Raw genomic sequence first — 17952 nt, forward strand, 5'->3', positions numbered from 1 at the left:
GAGATGCCAAAGTCTAGGGACACACCCCGGTCCGGGTCGGAGGCCCTCACAGATGGGTTCAAGGGAGACTGGGTAGCAGAGTTCATCCATTTATTCTTTCAAAAAAGTGTTGAGCACCTGCTGTGTGCCAGGCACTGCGGACATGGCGAGGAACTCCTGACGCTAAAAACTACGTGAAAAGAGGAGGGCAGAGTGACAGCACCCATCAAACGATTACACCACACGTGTCTAATACAAACTGAAATGTGCGCTCCTCGGAGAGGAGCAAGTTGTTGTTTTTTTTTTTGTTTTTTTTTTTAATGAGAATTTACAGGGTCTTCTGGCCTGGACTTTATTGTCCAGTGATGCCTCTCTGAGAACGTGACACTGGCTTAGTAGCTACCAGGACAAAAAGGAAAAGAAGAGTGTTTCAGACAGAAGGGAACGGGATGTATAGAGAACGCTGTGCGGAAGGCAACAGGACTCCTCGAGGGATGACAAGAAGTTGGGAAGCACATGGGGAGTTAGTATTTAATAGGCACAGAATTTCAGTTGGACAGGATGAAATACGGTGGAAATCGATGGTGGTGATAGTTGCACAACAGTATCAATTTACTAAGTGCCACTGAATTGTACGTTTTAAAATGGTTAAATGGTAAATTTTATGTTATGCCTATGTTGCCACACAAAAAAGAGAGAAAAATTAAATTCTGACTTTAGAGAGTAAAGGAGTAAAGTGAGAGCCACTAGAGAGACTAGAAGAGGTAAGACCACGTAGGATCTTGTAGGCCACGGCAGAAAGTTTAGGACAGTGAGATACGGAACAAGTTTGCATTTTGTAAAAATCACTTTGGCTGCTGAAGTTAAGACCCAAATGGAGAAGATTCATGGAAGCTGTGGTCAGACCAAGTGGGAAGCCAATGCAGTCATCTGGGTAAGCGAGGATGAAGCTGGAACTTGGACCAGAGCGATGCTGATGAGGAAGAGAACTAGGCCATGTGCAGAGAAATGTATGAGCAAAATCAACAGGACTTGGTGATGAATTGGATGTGAAAGGGTGACAAAGTAGTTTCAAGTAGTTTCAAGAATGATGCCACTGTTCAGCCCTGAGTGATTGGGTGGATGGTGGAGGGATTCATAGATATGGGGAACACTGGAAAAAGATCTGATTTTGGAGAGAAGGTTGGTCCTTAGTTCCATCTTAGACAAGTTGAATTTGAGTCACCTTTGAGACTCCTAACTGGGATGTCAATGTTGTCAATTGAACATACAGGTTGCAGTTCAATGTAAAAAAACAAACACAAAAACCAAGAGAGAGTTACGATAGAGTCCAAGACGACCTCCAGGGGACCCTTGCCCCCTGGTATTCATGCCTCGTGTAAACCTAATAAAGCATTATTATTGCCCAAAGAACAAACAGGTATATATGTGAGTTTGTCCTTCAGCAAATAATAAAGCTCACCAGTGTTTTCCTTGGCCCTGCGGGGATTTGGCTTGGGAGGAGACAATGCCCAGGGTTCCCCTCCAGGCGCAAACCGGGAGGCGCGAGAGTTGATGTCGGAAGCGGAGTGGACTTGGCGCCAGCTTTCTGGGTCCCAGCTCCGATTCTCAAGGGACCCAGGCACGGTGCTCCTAGCACGCAGACCACAGAGTGTTAAAAAGCAAGCGTTCATGCTAGGCCCCGCCCCAAGCTAGCTTTCCAGACTGCGCAAACGCAAAGGACTGCCTAGCGTCACTCTTACGCGTCCAATCACAAGCGACGCTCCGCCTGTTCCCGCCTCCTGAGCGGGAGGACCCAATCAACGTCGAAAGCTAACCCCGACCTGCCCGGGGGCCCTGCCGCCGCCGCGGTGGTGGGTGTGGAGCTGCAGGTTGGCTCTGCTCTAGCGGCTTGCGGATTGCCGGGGCCTGAGGCCCGGTTGCGACCTGGCTTCCCGGGATGTCGGTGGCCTTCGTACCGGACTGGCTGAGAGGCAAGGCGCAAGTCAACCAGGAGACTATCCAGCGGGTGAGCGCTGGCGCAGACCGAGGGGGCGGGGGAGTTCCTAGTCGCGGACCGGAAGAGGGCCTCGGGTGCGGGGAGTGTCCCGGAGCGGCGGCATCCCCGCTGACACCGGGAGCCGGGGTGTTGACTCTGGGGGTAGGGCTGAGATGGAAACAAAGTCCGCACAGGCGCCGGGGGCAGGACAGCCTGGCACTGGGCGGTGAGACCTTGGGCAGGTCCCTTAGCGCCAGGATGTCGCGTGGCCCTGACCCTGTCTCTGATCGGGCAGCTCCTGGAGGAGAATGACCAGCTGATCCGCTGCATCGTGGAGTATCAGAACAAAGGCCGGGCGAACGAGTGCGTCCAGTAAGTTCCCCAGCTCCCTCCCCTTCCTCTGGAGTGGCCTGGAAGCCAGTGTGGCGATACGGCAGCTGTCCTGAGCTAGTCTTGGGTGGCTGGTGGCAGGGGAGGCTCAGAGAGGTTGCTTACCTGCCCAGCACCGCAGGACTGGACCCTGTGAAGTCAGATGTAGCATCCTCTCCAGAACCTGAATTACGCTCATTGCAAAGCCTTCTTTCACCTGGAGCCATGCCAGCTGATGACTACGGGGACGGGGAGGGGTGCACATGGAAAAGCAGTCTTAGGAGATGATATTGGTGGCTGCTTTCTCTTTTTTTGTTTCTAGGGTACGTTTATTACAGCTAGGAACCGTGAAACAAGGAAGGGTTTGGGATGGGAGAAGCGGCAGGGGAGAGCCGAGGCGGGGCTGCTTTGGCTCCCTGGAGAGTCAGAGGAAAGGGGCCTTGGAGACAGATTCCGGGGTTAGCCTGGGGTGAGCTGCCACTGCCCATTTGCTCCCGTGGTTGCAAGTCTCTCGGCGACCCTTCCAGTTTAGGAGAGGCAGCCTGAGAGGAAATAAAGGGGGTGGGCGTGCTCCTGGGAGCGTGTGGTGGCTGCTGTCTTATGGGGATCCCTGGCTCATCCTTTTCCTGTTACGTTGGGTGGGGTCAGACCATTTGGTTGCTAAGTTCCCTCCCATTTCTAACTTTGCCACGTTAACACACCAAGACCAATGAAAGATGTCTAAGTTAAGCCAAAGGTAAATTTTGTACAGCGATGTAATGTGCTTTAGTGAGAGAAAAATAATCTGTTTTCTAAATGTAGCCCAGGAATTATGCCATTTATTATAGAAAAATACATTATTTCATTGTTACTGAAGTCATGTTTAAGAAAACCATGCCTCTCCTCCCCCCGCCCCCAACCCCCCTAAAAATCACCTACAATCCTTCACTGAACAACAGCTCAGTGGAACAGTAGAGATAATCCATCTTTGGATAAGTTTTTACATTTGACTCTGGTATTTGGTCATTTGTTTTTTTACAGTTTATAGTAAATTGGTAGTTTACTTTTTTTTACAGTTTATAGTAAACACTCTCATTTTTCTATATGAAAAATAGTTTCAAAGCATTCCGTTTGGTGCAGTGATTCTCAACCTATGGGTAAGAAAGTTATCAAAGTCTCCTGGTGGGCTTTTTCACATTGCACCTGCCGTGCTTTCTGCTTCCTAGTCTGACTTTGCTTCCTTGGTAGAGAGCTCGACTCCCTGATTGAGAACCGCTACTATAGGAAGCACACGGGGAAGTATTTCATCCCTGCTTTAAGTTTTATAAGGCCTACTGAGTATCAGGAGCTGTCTTAGCTCCTGGGGAAATCAGGACCAACACAGTAGCTCTGCTGGCGTGGAGCTTACCTTCTGTGTAGCATGTGCCACATAGAAATCTCATTTACTCGGCTACCATTGCAGATGCCAACCCAACCAGAGGAAATCATATAATTAAGCACATGCTAATAACTCTTTGAGTAAGAATAAAGTTTGGGTAAGTGGGGGGCAGGGTGCTGTTTTATACCAGGTATCTCTGATGTGACATTTGAGTAGAAGCCTGAGGTAAGGGAGCCGGCTGTGCAGTATGTGAGGCAGAGCATGAGGTGGAAAAGCCCCCAGGCTGGAGTGTGCTCCATGTCTTTAAATGTCAGCTAGGAAGCCGCCGTAACCAGAACTCCGTGAGCAAAGGGAAAGTGGTAGGAGATGAGATCAGAGAGGTAACTAGAGGGGGCCCGATTTGTAGGGCCTTATAGGCCGGGAGAAGGGTTCAGCTTTACTCAGAATGAGATGGGAGCCTTTGAAACGTACTAAACAGAGATATGACATGATCTTAACTTAACTTGTACAGTGATCACTCAGGCTGCTATGTGGAGAATAGAGTAGGGGTACAGAGGGAGAGCCTGGGGACCAGTTAGGAGTTTGGTTCAGAACCATAGTCTAGAGAGGTGCCTATGGAAATAAGTGAGAACAGGTAAGATTCTGGATGTATTTTCCTTGAAAGTGTTAAACAAGAAGGTTGATAACACTGAGTCATCAGTCATTGGATGAGCCTTTCCATTGGAGTAGGTCAATTCTTTTCCAGTTGTTCGTTCATGTTCAGTAAAAACAAGGCTAATTTTTGCCTGTTTTCCACCCATAGGTACCAGCATGTGCTACATAGAAATCTCATTTATTTGGCAACCATTGCAGATGCCAACCCAACCAGTCCTTCAAAAGTAATGGAATAATCTTCCAGTTGGCTGTTGTGAGGAGCAACTGGAAGTAATACATTTCCTGTGAAACAGAGACAGGATCTCTACCAACTCAGCTGCTGAAAACATGAAGGAAATCTCTGTGTCTCTTTTAAGTGTGAAAATGTGAAGAACTAAAATAACTGTATTTCAGTGTAAATATTTATTTTAATAATTAAGCAGATTCCCTCAAGTTGCCTCCAGGTGTTTTCTTTTTTGAAATAGGTGTGTTTGGACAACAAAGATACCATGGGCATCTTCAAGCCTACCTTTTTAGGTTCAGCCTGAAGAGGAAACTGAGCAGGTGCTTGGCGATCGGGAGGACTTGGTGAGATTCCCGACTGAGACCCTGCCAGCTGAACATGTAACACTGTTCTCCTTTCTACTGGTTTGTAGTTCTGGACCCCCTGATTGCTCTGGTCAGGTTGCTTTGAAGTAAAGCTTGCCTTTCCACAAAAGACTGATACTGAGGTATAGAAGTTTTCATGTAATACGTGTTTCATTTGGTTTTCCAGGAAAACTGTAAGAACGTAAAAATATATGTAACGCCCTGGCCAGTTTTCTCAGTGGTTAGAGCATCTGCCTGCAAACCTAAGGGTCTTGGGTTCCATTCCCAGGCAAGGGCACTCACCTGGGTTGTAGGTTCGATCCCTGGCCCTCATCAGGGCACATGCAGGAGGCAACTAATGTTTTTCTCTCTCTCCCTCTCTCTCTCTTTCCCCCCCACCCCCTCTCCCTCTTTCTCTGAAGTATGGGGGGAAAAAATATCTTTGGGTGAGGATTAACAGGATTAATATATATTAATATGCATATTAATATATATTGATATAACACCATTATTGTACCAAAATTAATAGTAATTCCTAATTATTATTAATATCTCCTAATAGATGATGTTATAGGGGAGGAAAAATATCTTTTTTTTTTTCTATTTTAAGGTTCTCGGCTCGGGGTGCATAACAAATGACAGATTAACAAAACAAAGGCATACAGATTTATTTCATAAACGTTTTACTTGACATGGGAGCTTTCATAAGAAAATGAAGATCCAAAGAAGCAGTTAAACCTGAGCATATGATGAAGGGTGGAAAGTCTAGGACAAATGGGTATGCGCTGAGTATAGTGAACTGGGGGGAATTTAGCAAGGCCTGTTTGTTCAAATTCTCCGTGTCCCTTGTCTTCAGAGATAAGGATGCTCCTTTGGGTATAGGGAGTGCACCCCTCATAGGAGATAAAAATAACAAGGAACCTGATATGTGATCATCAGGGGAACTGGTAGTGCAGGCAGAAGCAACAGCTATGCAAGGACCCTTCGTTCCAAACCATTGTTTGTCTTCTCAGTCCATTTATAGAGCAGTATGCACACATGTGGTCATCAATTCAATTATAACATGTCCTCATTTGACCAGGCCTGTGCTGGGCTCTACAGTGAGGAAAGTAGAGGAGGAGGGGCACTAAGCCCTGCTTTCAAGGGACTCCTAATAAGCCTGGCAAGATAAGAGACTCCTACCCAGGCACGGACTAGGGCACCATGCAGGACCAGATGTTGAGGCTGCAGTAACTCCATGTGGAAATTATCAAGTGCTTCATAGAAAAGGTATGCTTTTTATTTTTTAACAAACAATTTTTGTTTTTAGTGATTTTTTTTAGAGAGGAAGAGAGAAGGATAGATAGAAACATCAATCAGAGAGAAACATCAATTGGCTGCCTCCTGCACGCCCCCTGCTGGGGATCAAGCCGGAAACCCAGGCATGTGCCAGGACTGTGAATCGAACCAGCAACCTCTTGGTGCTTGGAGAATGCTCAACCAACTGAGCCACACTGGCCGAGCTAAAAAGTATGCTTTTTAATTCCTGAACACTCCTTTGTCTTCAAACAAAAAATTGCCAGTTGAAGCAGAAGCCATCAGCACCCCATTCTCATTTCTTGAACTTTACTCCACTGAACTTTTTCTTTTGTGTTCCACCTGACTCCTGACAGTCCACATCTGCATCTCTATTCCTGAGGACTTTTTCCTAAAACCAGAAGTCTGCTTTTCCCAGGTATAACAGACCAGAAGAATCTGGGGTTATCACCCTGCAAACAGCTCTCAACTAATGACTCTCAGGAGATGGAGTATTAATATGCCAGCCCCTTTAACGCCATAAGAACAATCCTGAGAGCCGTAGCCAGTTTGGCTTAGCGGATAGAGCATCGGCCTGCGGACTGAAGGATCCGGGGTTTGATTCCAGTCAAGGGCACATGCCCAGGTTATGGGCACATGCCCAGTGGGGGCGTGTAGGAGGCAGGCAATCAATGATTCTCATCATTGATGTTTCTATCCCTCTCCCTTCCTCTCTAAAATCAATACAAAATACATATATTTTTTTTAAAAAAGAACAATCCTGAGATGCTTCTTCAATATTGATGTCCAGAGTTCCCCAGCAGGATTAAACTCCCATCACATGCTATGGTAGCTGGCTTAATAGCGGATACTTAATTGGCTACCTTCCCTGTTTCACTTTGCCACTCCCCAAATGGAGTTTCCTGGGATCACTTCGTAAGTAAGCACTTGCACTCAAATCATTGTTTCAGAGTCTTCTGAGGGAAACAACCAAGATACCAGTTGTCTCATGACTTACTCCTGGTAAGTAGATCCAGAACTCAGCAAATACAGCTTCTATCAGAACCAGGTCAGATGAAATTTTTTTTTACCAAAACCCAGTCTGCTTGCAAAAATTATCGTGTCAGAGCCAAAGACTCAAAGAATTTAGAGAATGAAACAAACAAGTAGGATCAACATAAAATGAGTTAGGATCCTATCTACAGGAAGTGTTTGTTGTAGTGGGTTTTTCATATGAATTTGATGGGATTCAAACTCCCTTCTAGAGGGCATGAAGCAGCAGACATTTATGAAAACAAAGCCATGCTTTAAAACAAGTTAGTGGCAAAAAAGCCACTTACCTAAAAGGCTAAAAGATGGGCCCTGTATCCACAATTATGGTGACTTCTTAGTTTGAAGCCATTGCCCCAGTGGCGATCTCTGTGCTGCCACACCCCGTTCCTTTCTCGTGGTGACTAGCTTTACCCTAAGCTGATCAATCATATTATCTACCCATTGCCGTGGCCATCAGGAGATGGGATTTGAACCTTATCAAGCCAACCAGAAATGTCCCCAGGATTTTTCCTCACTGGTACGGGCAGGAAAAATGCTTTCCCTTCAGGTTGCCAGACTACAAAGATGTATGCTTGAAGATGCCATGGTCAAGTTCCCTGTTCTACCTGGAGAAAGCCAATCTGATCTTGACGAATATAATGACGATGTTATTTTAGCAACGTACTCATTTTTATTTATCCCATGAAATGGTCTACTAATTTTCCACACAAAAAATCTAGGATTTCAAAACATGCGTTTCCAAATTTTCAATATATACTAGTAGATTGTTACCAAGTTCTGGTAATATTTGTTTCTGCATCATGGGTCCCAAGATTACCTCCAGTTTGATGGTTGGTTAGGAAGACTCACAGGACACAGCATATAAACCACAGCTATGGTTTATTAGTAAAATAATTCAAAGCTAACTCAGCAAAGGGAAAAGACACATAGGGCAAAGCCCACAGGAAACCAAGTTTCAACTTCCCTCCCAGTGGAGTGACACAGGACAAGCTTACTTCAACCAGGGATGAACTGTGTGACAAGTGAGAAATGTCTACCAGGGAAATTCATTACAGAATCAGTACCCAAAAATTTTAAAACATTTTTATTGATTTCAGAGAGAGAGAGAAACATCAATGATGAGAGAGAATCATTGATCAGCTGTCTCCTGCACGCCCCACAGTAGGGATCAAACCCACAACCTGGGCATGTGCCCTGACTGGGAATCGAACCCTGACCTCCTGGTTCATAGGTCAACCATCAACCACTGAGCCACACTAGTGGGGCAGTACCCAAATTATTTTATTAGAGGCTAGTCACATATGCATCTTCTGCCTAACACATACCTAAATTCCAGATTCCCAAAAGGAAAGCAAGTGTTCAGCAAAAATCATAGTGTTTACACAAATAGTTTAGGCATAGTGAGACACTCTTATCATATAATGAACATTTTCTATAATTGTAGGAAATTGATTACCATTCAAGTTCCCAGATTCCACTCAAAGGCCAACCTTGTAAGCAGGTCTTTTTAAGACAGTAGCCTTAGCCGATCAATGATTCTTTCTCATCATTGATGTTTCTCTCTCTCTCTTCCTCTCCCTTCCTCTCTGAAATCAATAAAAATATATTTAAAATAAAGGGAAAAAGGAAGACAGACAGCAGCCTTGCCCTGTTGGTGTGGCTCAGTTGATTGAGCATCATTCCCATGAACCAAGAGGTTGCTGGTTCGATTCCCAGTTAGGACATGGCTCCATCCTCCAGTGTGGGGCGTGCAGGAGGCAGCAGATCAATAATTCTCCTCATTGATGTTTCCATCTCTCTCTTCCTCTCTGAAACCAGTAAAAATATATTTAAAAATTTTTTAATAGTATAAGCAAATAAGGTCGAATTGTGTGTGTACCTTCTCATGGGATTCCTTTTCTCTCCTTTACATCTTTTCTCCCTTTCCTAAGTTATAAAAATGTAAAGTTACTTTGGAGCGAGGTTGGAGCAGGGATCCCTGCTTGAGGCTGAATTGTGCATTACAGAGGATATGATGCAAATAAGAAAACGGGCTATATTGGGGGGGGGTAATGGTAAGATATGTACACATATAATACCTCAATAAAATAAAAATAAAAGAAAACGGGCTATAAAAGCTCTGTGGGCTTAAACCTCAAGGAGTTAATTCACACAACTGGCTCGAAGCTGTCAACAGCGAAGCCTCGCGATATCCGGTGATGCGTGGAAGCTCACAGCCCAAGACAAGAAACGAGAGGAAGTGAGAGCGCAGGCGTGTCCAGGGCTCCCAGATTGGACGACTGATTCCAGTGAAGAGAAAAGGGGCGGGACAAAAAAAAAGGACCAGCTCAGTAATAGGAGCGCCAGACCCGAGGCTTCGCCAGAGCTCCCAGACGCGCTCACGTGCGCTTCCTTTCCGGTAAAGACCCACTCCGAGACTGTGCTCTCGCGGTATTTGTTCAGACTCTCGCGGGGTTTAGCGTGGCACTGGGAGGCCGGGCTGGGGGAAGGGGGTGGCGGTCCGTTATCGGCGTTGGGTTTCGGCCGCTGTGACCGCGCTTTCTCCTCTGTGCACGGGGAGCTGCTCAGGCTGGAGGCCAGCCAGGTGAAGACCTTGCCCGCTTGAGTGTGCGTGCCCTGTGGGAGCTAGGCGGCCTGGGGCGGGAGGGGGCGCCGCCTCTCCCTCTCGCACTGTCGCGACAGGCTGGCGCGGGGCGACCGTGGCTCGGGCTCCGCCCCCGCCCCGGCTCCGGCTCCCGACCTGTCCGGACCTGACCGCTTTCCCCCCTCTCTCTCCTAGCTCTTTCCGCCGCCTCGGTAGCGATGGGGGCGCAGGACCGGCCGCAGTGCCACTTTGACATCGAGATCAACCGGGAGCCGGGTGAGCCGGACACTGGGGAGCCCTGCTGGGGCCCCGGGCTTATCTCGGGGAAGGGGAGGGGTCTACCCTCATCATCTCTCCCCGAGCCTTTTTGGGAGCGGGTGGGCAGCCAACAACATTCCGTCCGGTACACCACTCCCACTCCTCGGAGTCCGGGCCTCGGCCCCCCCCCCCCCCCCCAAACTCCATGTCCCTTTGCACCCCCAGACTGAGTGTTTATGCCTGGCGCCAAGAAAAAGGGTGCAATCCTTTTAGGACTTTTTATCTGTTCCTAGGTGGCAAACACTTCCAGTTCCGATTTCAGTTACCTTGCTGTGAACTGTGATGTCTGGACTCCTGTATTTTGTATTTCCCAGTACTTGAGTGCCATTCATAGGTTAGCTGGCCTCTATTATTCCTTAAGTATCTTTAGCCAGAACTTCTGGTTCATGGGGAAATGGCCTGGGCAAGTTCTCTGGGGTAAACCAAAGCATCCCGTACCAGCAGACTTGCAGCGTGCATGAATGTTTTCGTCTGCATATTTTGCTGAAAATAAAGTATTTTCTTCTAACGGGTGGTTGTTTCATTCTTAGTAGCAGCAGAGCGTGCAGTGTTTAAAACTTGTTTTCTGGGCTTTTTTTTAGTATGTGTAACAGAACTTTTGATGGAAGGCATACATGCAGTCTTTGTGCACCCTCTCTCTTGTTCAGTGGATTACCCAAGAGCCTCTTACTACTCGATTGTGGGGATATAGCAATAAATAAAACAAAGGCCTCTCTTCCTTGTAGTTTCTATTCTGTTGGGGGAAGACAGACAATAGAACAGGAAAAAAATTCAGTGGCTTGTATCGTAGGGGTCCTGTTTTAATAAGTTGGTCAGAAAAGGCCATTTAAAAAAAATACATTTTATTGATTTCTTACAGAGAGGAAGGGAGAGGGATAGAGAGCTAGAAACATGGATCAGCTGCCTCCTGCACACCCGCTACCGGGGATGTGCCCACACCAAGGTACATGCCCTTGACCAGAATCAAACCTGGGACCTTTCAGTCCTCAAGCTGAGGCTCTATCCACTGAGCCAAACCGGTTTCGGCAGAAAAGGCTGTTTTGAGGAGATGACATTTAAGCAGACATCTGAAGGAGATTACATCTTTGAGAAGAACATTCCTGGTAGAGGGACAGTTAATGCAAAGGTCCTGAGGGGGGAATTTAAAGTACTTGCCTATTTAAGGAACCTGGAGAAGTTCAGGGTAGCTGGTGTAGGGGAGGACAGAGAGTAGCAGGAAATGGCTATAGGTCATCGTAAGGACTTGGACTCACTAAGATAAGAAATTACTGAAGGAATTTGAGCAAAGGAATGATGTTATCTTAGAAATTTTCTTATATTCTCTCTTATTAGATTTTGAGTCTTGATGGATCTTAATCCTTATTCTATAGTGAATCAAAGCGTCAGATAATAGAACTTACATTTTTATAAAGAATTAAAAATAGAATACTGAAAAATAGAAATAAAGGTTCTGTAGTCATGTAAAGTACTCCTTTCCTGGTACATGTTTATATCCTAGATTTGTAAATAACCTTTGTCGTGAAAAATCTCTGGAATATGTTTGGTAAATGTTGAATGAACTTCAGTCTCCAACATCCAAGGTAATTCATTATAATACCATCTTGGTAGAAGTGAGTAGCAGCACCCTTGAGAAGACTGAATTATATATAAAACAGGGAATGCTTACATTGTTCTAGGTTGAAATCATAGGTAATCTGCAGTTTCATCTGGTTCAATCTCATGTAATACTTATCTAGCACTTTCAATTCAGTAAATTATCTAAATAAATAGATACTTGATTTTTGCACAGCTTTTAAGAATCACTTCAGTTGTTTGAGGGATTCTGCTTTGTGGGATTTAACCATTAATATATTTGTCTCTGAGTACTTATTCAAGTAAAACTCTTGACTTCTTGTATAGTTAATAATTCACTTCATAGAAGTGCAAAGTAATATCTTTGATTGACTAAGTAAAGATCCTTGTAGAGTGGCCAGAGTGTTCACTTTAATGAGATCAAGAAGTATTCATAAATTTTTTTTTATTAGAGGGGGAGGGAGAGGGAGAGGGGAAGGAAAGAAGGAGAAAGAGTAAAGGAGAGGGGGAGAGGGAGGTGGATTGCTAATAAAAATTAAGTTAAATACTGCACAGTTTGCTTTTTTATTGCTATCAATGGAAATGTGTATATTTTATAGCAATCAAGTTAGAATTTTAAATCATAAAGCCAACAGGTGAATGCAAGTATATATCAAAAGAGGGAAAGTCTTTTTTAAAAATATATATTTTTATTGATTTCAGAGAAGAAGGGAGAGGGAGAGAGATACATCAATGATGAGAGAGAGTCATTGATTGGCTGCCTCCTGCATTTCCCCCACTGGGGATTGAGCCCACTACCCCAGCATGTTCCCCAACTGGGAATGGAACTATGACCTCCTGGTTCGTAGGTTGTCACTCAACCAGAACCACTCCCATCCAGGGAGTGGAAAAGGCTTTTTACATGAGTTTTTCTCTGTGAATCCAATAAGGTGGTTCCTATTTGAAATAATTCTAGTACTGTTCCTTAGAAATGTTTTTCATAAGGTTTTAAACTAAGAGTTTCATTTCTTTAATAGTTAAGGAACTTTCCATGTTATTCTTGAGTGAGTTTTGGTAGTTTGTGTTTTTTAAGAAGTTGGTCATTTTATCTTTGTGGGTATAGAGTTGTTTGACATAGTCCCTTAATTGAATGTCTGTGGGATCTGTAGTGATATATCCTCCTTCATTCCTGATATTGATAATTTGTGCCTTTTGTCTTTTTCCTTGTTTCATTTGGCTAGAGGTTTTTCAATTTTATTTTCATTTCAAAGAACCAGATTTTGGTTTCATTGATTTCCCCTCCGCACCTCTTTTTTTTTTTCTGTTTTCAATTTCATTGGTTTCTACTCTATTTCTTTCTACTGCTTGCTTTGACTTTATTTTGCTCTATTTCTGATTACTTAAAGTGGAAACTTGGATTGTTGACTTGAGACCTTTATATTCTAGTGTAGGCATTTAATGCTATAAATTTCCCTCTATATGGACCCCAGATATTTTATACACCCCACAGATTTTGATATATTCGTTTTATTTCAATTCAAAATATTTGATTTAGAAGTGTTTTAATTTCCAAGTACTTGAATATTTTGCAGTTGTCTTTGTTAATGATTTTATAGTTTTAATTCCATTATGATCAGAGAGCATACTTAGTATGATCTAAGTTCTTTTAAATTTATTATGGATTTATATTCTGTTTTGGTGAATTTCCCATTTGTACTTGAAAAGAATGTGTATTCTGCTGTGTTTATGTAGAGTGGTCTATAAATATCAGTTAAATCCAGTTGGCTAAGAGTGTTGTTAAATTCTTCTATATCCTGGCAGATTTTTTGTCTGCTTATTCTACTTATCCTATATAGTAAAAGCCTAACGTGCAAATTGACCAAACAGCAGAACGACCAGTCGCTATGACGCACACTGACCACCAGGAGGCAGATGCTTAACGTAGGAGTGCCCACAGGCCCCAGGCCAGCCAAGGCGGGTGCTAGCAGGGGCCCCCCAATTGCCTTGCCAGTCACCCAACAGATGGGCCCTGATCGCCGGCCAGGCCTAGGGACCATACTCATGCACGAATTTCGTGCATCGGGCCTCTAGTCTATCCTACATAATAAAAGGGTAATATGTAAATTACCATCACTCCGCTACGCCCACGATTGGGCCAGCGGGAGGCGCAGGGGGCGGGACTCGGGGTGGCCGATTGGGCTGGCGGGACGCTGAGCTTGCGTCGCCAGCGGCGGTGCGAGCTCAGCATCTGCGCCATGGCTGTGCTGCGGCACAGAAGGGGCCTCTGGGGCAGCGAGCCCATGTCCTGCTGCGGACCATCAAAAGCGGGGAGCGAAAGCGGGGGAGCTGGCTGTCTGTCCGCTCCGGCACCAGGCCTTTTGAAAGCCTCCGCCGCGCTGGAGGCTTTCGAAAGGCCTGGTGCACCAGCGGACAGACAGCCAGCTCCCCTGCAATCGAAAGCGGGGAGCTGTGTGTCCGCTCCAGCACCAGCGGACCCCCTGCCATCAAAAGCGGGGAGCAGGCTGCTAGCAGTGTCCGCGGAGCGTGCTAGGCTTTGCGGGGCAGTGGATATGGCCTGGATGGCAGGTTAGGTCTAGGGGACCCTACACGTGCATGATTTAATCATGCACTGGGCCTCTAGTATGTATATAAAAGCCTAAGCAACTGTTACGACCAGTTGCTATGGCGTGCACTGACCACCAGGGGGCAGGTGCTTAACGCAGGAGCTCCCCCCTGATGTCAGTGTGTTCCCACAGCCAATCTCCCGCGGTCCCTCCCTCCGGTCAGCTGGCCCCGATCGGCCCCGATTGCTGGCCAGGCGGAAGGACCCCACCTGTGCATGAATTCGTGCACTGGGCCGGTGGGAAGAGATTAATCAAAGATCTTATATGCATTCTAGAGGCCTGCTGCACAGATTCATGCACCTGGTGCATGGATTTGTGCACCGGTGGGGACCCTTGGCCTGGCCTTCAGGGATCGGGCCGAAACCAGTAGTCTGATATCCCCCAAGGGATCCCGGATTGTGAGAGGGTGCAGGCCAGGCTGAGGGACCCCACCGGTGTACAAATCCATGCACCAGGCCTCTAGTAATATTATATTTAAAGTGGGCATATTGTAGATAGCAAAAGATAGGCATTTTTTTAAATGTATTTTTATTGATTTCAGAGAGGAAGGGAGAGGGATAGAAAGAAACATCAGTGATGAGAGAGAACCACTGATTGGCTGCCTCCTGCACACCCCCTACTGGGGATCAAGCCCGCAACCCAAGCATATACCCTTGACCAGGATCGAACCTGGGACCCTTGAGTCCACAGGCCGATGCTCTATCCACTGAGCCAGACCAGCTAGAGTGACAAAAACTACTTTTATTTACCCACATATTTGTCATTTCTGTTGCTATATAGTTTCCTCTAGTATTATTTCTCTTCTGCCTAAAAAATATTTTAAGCATTTTTTAGAGCAGGTCTTCTGACAGCAAATTCTGTTTCCTTCACTTGAAAATGTTATTTTGCCTTTATTTTTTAAAGATATTTTCACTAGATATACAATTCTGGGTTGATACTTATTTTCTTTTAGCACTTGAAAAATGTTCCATTGTCTTCTGATCTGTATGGTTTCTGATAGGAAATCCATAGTTATTTGAGTTGTTGTTCTCCCATATGTAATGTGTTCTTATCTGGCTTTCAAGATTTTTACTTTGTTTTTAGATTTCAGCAGTTTGATTGTACTGTGTCTGGGTGTGGATTTCTTTTTGTTTATTCTCTTTTGGGGTTTGCCAATCTTCTTGAATCTGGGTCTGTCTTTTGCCAAATTAGTAAGTTTTCAGCTGTTATTTCTTCAAATATGTTTTCTCTCCAGTGCTCTTTTTTAAATCCTCACCTGAGGATTTTTGTTTTTAACAGAGAGAGAGAGAGAGAGAGAGAGAGAGAGAGAGAGAGAGAGAGAGAGAGGATCAGTTGCCTACTGTACATGCCCCGAATGGGGATTGAACCCATAATCTAGGTATGTGCCCTGACTGGAACAAACATTTTGGTGTGCAAGACAATGCTCCAATAAACTGAGCCACTCGGCCAGGGCTCCGATATTCTTTATCCTCTTTTTCTAGGGCTTTGATGACACAGTGTTCGATCTTTGGTATTACCCTACAGGCCCCTTAGGCTCTGTTCATTTTTTCCCTCCAATCTTTTTTCTCCCTGTTTTCATATTGGATAATTTCTTTTTTTTTTTAAATATATTTTATTGATTTTTTACAGAGAGGAAGGGAGAGAGAGTTAGAAACATTGATGAGAGAGAAACATCGATCAGCTGCCTCCTGCACACCCCCCACTGGGGATGTGCCCGCAACCAAGGCACATGCCCTTGACCGGAATCGAACCCGGGACCCTTCAGTCTGCAAGCCAGTGCTCTGTCCACTGAGCCAAACCGGTTTCGGCGATAATTTCTATTAATTGGTCTTCACTCTCTTTTTTCCCTGTCATCTCCATTTTGCTGGTGAGCCCACCCAGTGAATTTTTACTTTTCATTATTGTATTTTTTCATTAAAATTTTATTTTTTCTTTTGCTCGAAGCTTTCTGTTTTCCATTAATTTTTGCAAGTGTTTGTTCTTACTTAGTGGAGCATGGTTGTAATAACCTGCTTTAAAGTCTTTGTCTAATAATTCCAACATCTGTATCATCAAGTTGCTGTTTTTGATTGTGTTTTTCCTTATGAAATATCAGATTATCCTGGTTCTGAGATCAAAAAGTTTGAGAACATTCATTTTGTAATAGTCAGAGACTTAAAGTTGGTTTTGAAAGTGATAACCAGGGTGTTACTTTAAAGGAATGCTTGACTTTGGAATTTTTCTTTATGTGGGCCTCAGAGCAATATCATAAAACCCTGGCAATTTATCAAAATGGATAAAAATGGGGATATAGTTGAAATGGGTATTTTTACTTGACTGCTTAAGATTCACGTGAACTCAACAAAACTGAATTGAAAATGTGTCCTTAGTAAGCATTGTAAAGTATTTGGAAGTGATACCAAGACATTTGTTTTAAGTGAAGAGGCAGACAAATGTTTCAGTACTACTTGTGACCTTAGGCAAGCCACTTGACCTTTTTGTAAATGTGGTTCTAAAGATAGCAGTATGGCAAAATTTGCTTATATTCAAAACTAGCCTTTAAACTTTAAACTCACACTCAAGATAGCTCATAGTTTGAGAGGGTGAGGGACCTGATTTGTACTGAGGGAACAGGAAAAATGTGTCTCCCATGTCAAGCTCACCCTGGATCATAAATTCATGTATGAATAGAGTGACTGGATGCAATGGTCTGCACTATTTAATTATTACTATACTCATAAATTATATAGGACTGTGGTGTAATAGTATATAATGAGGTTGTTGGGAAGAGTAATTAAATAATACATTTACCTGTTTTACTGATTAGATTGTGGGTTTTGTTGTGTGTGTTTTTTTTTCTTAATCCTCACCTGACGATATTTTTTCATTTATTTTTAGAGAGAGTGGAGGGAAGGGGAGAGCAGAGAGAGAGAAACATCACTGTAAGAGAGACACATCTATTGGTTGCCTCCCACACATGCCTGCCTCCACAAGGGCTGGGATTGAGCCTGCAACTGAGGCACGTGCCCTTGACTGGAATTGAACCTGTGACCCCTCAGTCTGCAGGCCGATGCTCTATCTACTGAGCCAAACCGGCTAGGGCCAGAAAACAAAATAGGGAACTAGTGCTTTGGGAGGGGAGGACAGTTGAGCAGCACTGCTATTCTGAGTTATTCTTGTCTGTCCTAATAGTAATTTGAAAGACCACAAGAAGGATTATGTTCATGACAGTGCTGGGAAAGGAGGTCAAAGTGAGGTGTGATCAATTGTAGGATTTTCTCAGTGATGTTTAGGCTTTATAACATACCTTAGAGTTAATAGTGTACCTTTAGCCCTAACTGGTTTGGCTCAAGGGTCCGGGTTTGATTCTGGTCAAGGGCATGTACCTTGGTTGTGGGCATATCCCCAGTAGGGGCTGTGCAGGAGGCAGCTGATTGATGTTTCTCCGTCATCGATGTTTCTGACTCTCTATCACTCTCCCTTCCTCTCTGTAAAATATCAATAAAATATATTTTTTCAATAAATAGTATACCTTTATTATTAATACTCCTAAAGAAAAAAATCATTCTTAAATTCTATCATGTTTCTATAGAGCAGACTATATTTGTGAAAAGCACAGTATCTGATATTTGTTTTAAAGTTGCGTTAATTATTGCATGAGCAC

The 17952-nt window shown here is 44.5% G+C and overlaps 2 protein-coding genes across 10 annotated transcripts in view; both read left to right on the plus strand.

Moving 5' to 3' along the window:
- The first annotated feature begins 1804 nt into the window (after positions 1–1804).
- Positions 1805–4769, plus strand: SS18L2 (SS18 like 2). 2 transcript variants are annotated; one of them, XM_079795559.1, is made up of 4 exons: positions 1805–1987; positions 2253–2329; positions 4486–4559; positions 4606–4769. In XM_079795559.1, exons 1-4 carry the CDS (start codon positions 1919–1921, stop codon positions 4623–4625), a joined length of 240 nt encoding a protein of 79 aa, XP_079651685.1. In that variant the 5' UTR covers positions 1805–1918; the 3' UTR covers positions 4626–4769. The 2 variants fall into 2 exon arrangements, with proteins under 2 accessions (XP_079651685.1, XP_079651686.1); XM_079795560.1 differs by having other exon boundaries at positions 4486–4769.
- A 4913-nt stretch (positions 4770–9682) lies between these two features.
- Positions 9683–17952, plus strand: part of NKTR (natural killer cell triggering receptor) — a 50318-nt gene continuing 42048 nt past the window's right edge. For all 8 annotated transcript variants that reach the window (XM_079795610.1, XM_079795612.1, XM_079795613.1 and 5 more), the window contains exons 1-2: positions 9683–9816; positions 10012–10092. In XM_079795610.1, coding sequence (XP_079651736.1) covers positions 10035–10092 — 58 coding nt within the window. In that variant the 5' untranslated portion in view covers positions 9683–9816; positions 10012–10034. The remainder of the gene's footprint in view (positions 9817–10011; positions 10093–17952) is intronic.

Source organism: Cnephaeus nilssonii (genome assembly GCF_951640355.1).
Source record: "Cnephaeus nilssonii genome assembly, chromosome: 17".
Classification (NCBI taxonomy): Eukaryota; Metazoa; Chordata; class Mammalia; order Chiroptera; family Vespertilionidae; genus Cnephaeus; species Cnephaeus nilssonii.

Coding starts and splice junctions, on each gene's coding strand:
- SS18L2 (XM_079795559.1), top strand. CDS start 1,919: ATGTCGGTGGCCTTCGTACCGGACTGGCTGAGAGGCAAGGCGCAAGTC. Junction 1,988..2,252: donor ACCAGGAGACTATCCAGCGG/GTGAGCGCTGGC, acceptor CTGATCGGGCAG/CTCCTGGAGGAGAATGACCA. Junction 2,330..4,485: donor CGGGCGAACGAGTGCGTCCA/GTAAGTTCCCCA, acceptor TTCCACCCATAG/GTACCAGCATGTGCTACATA.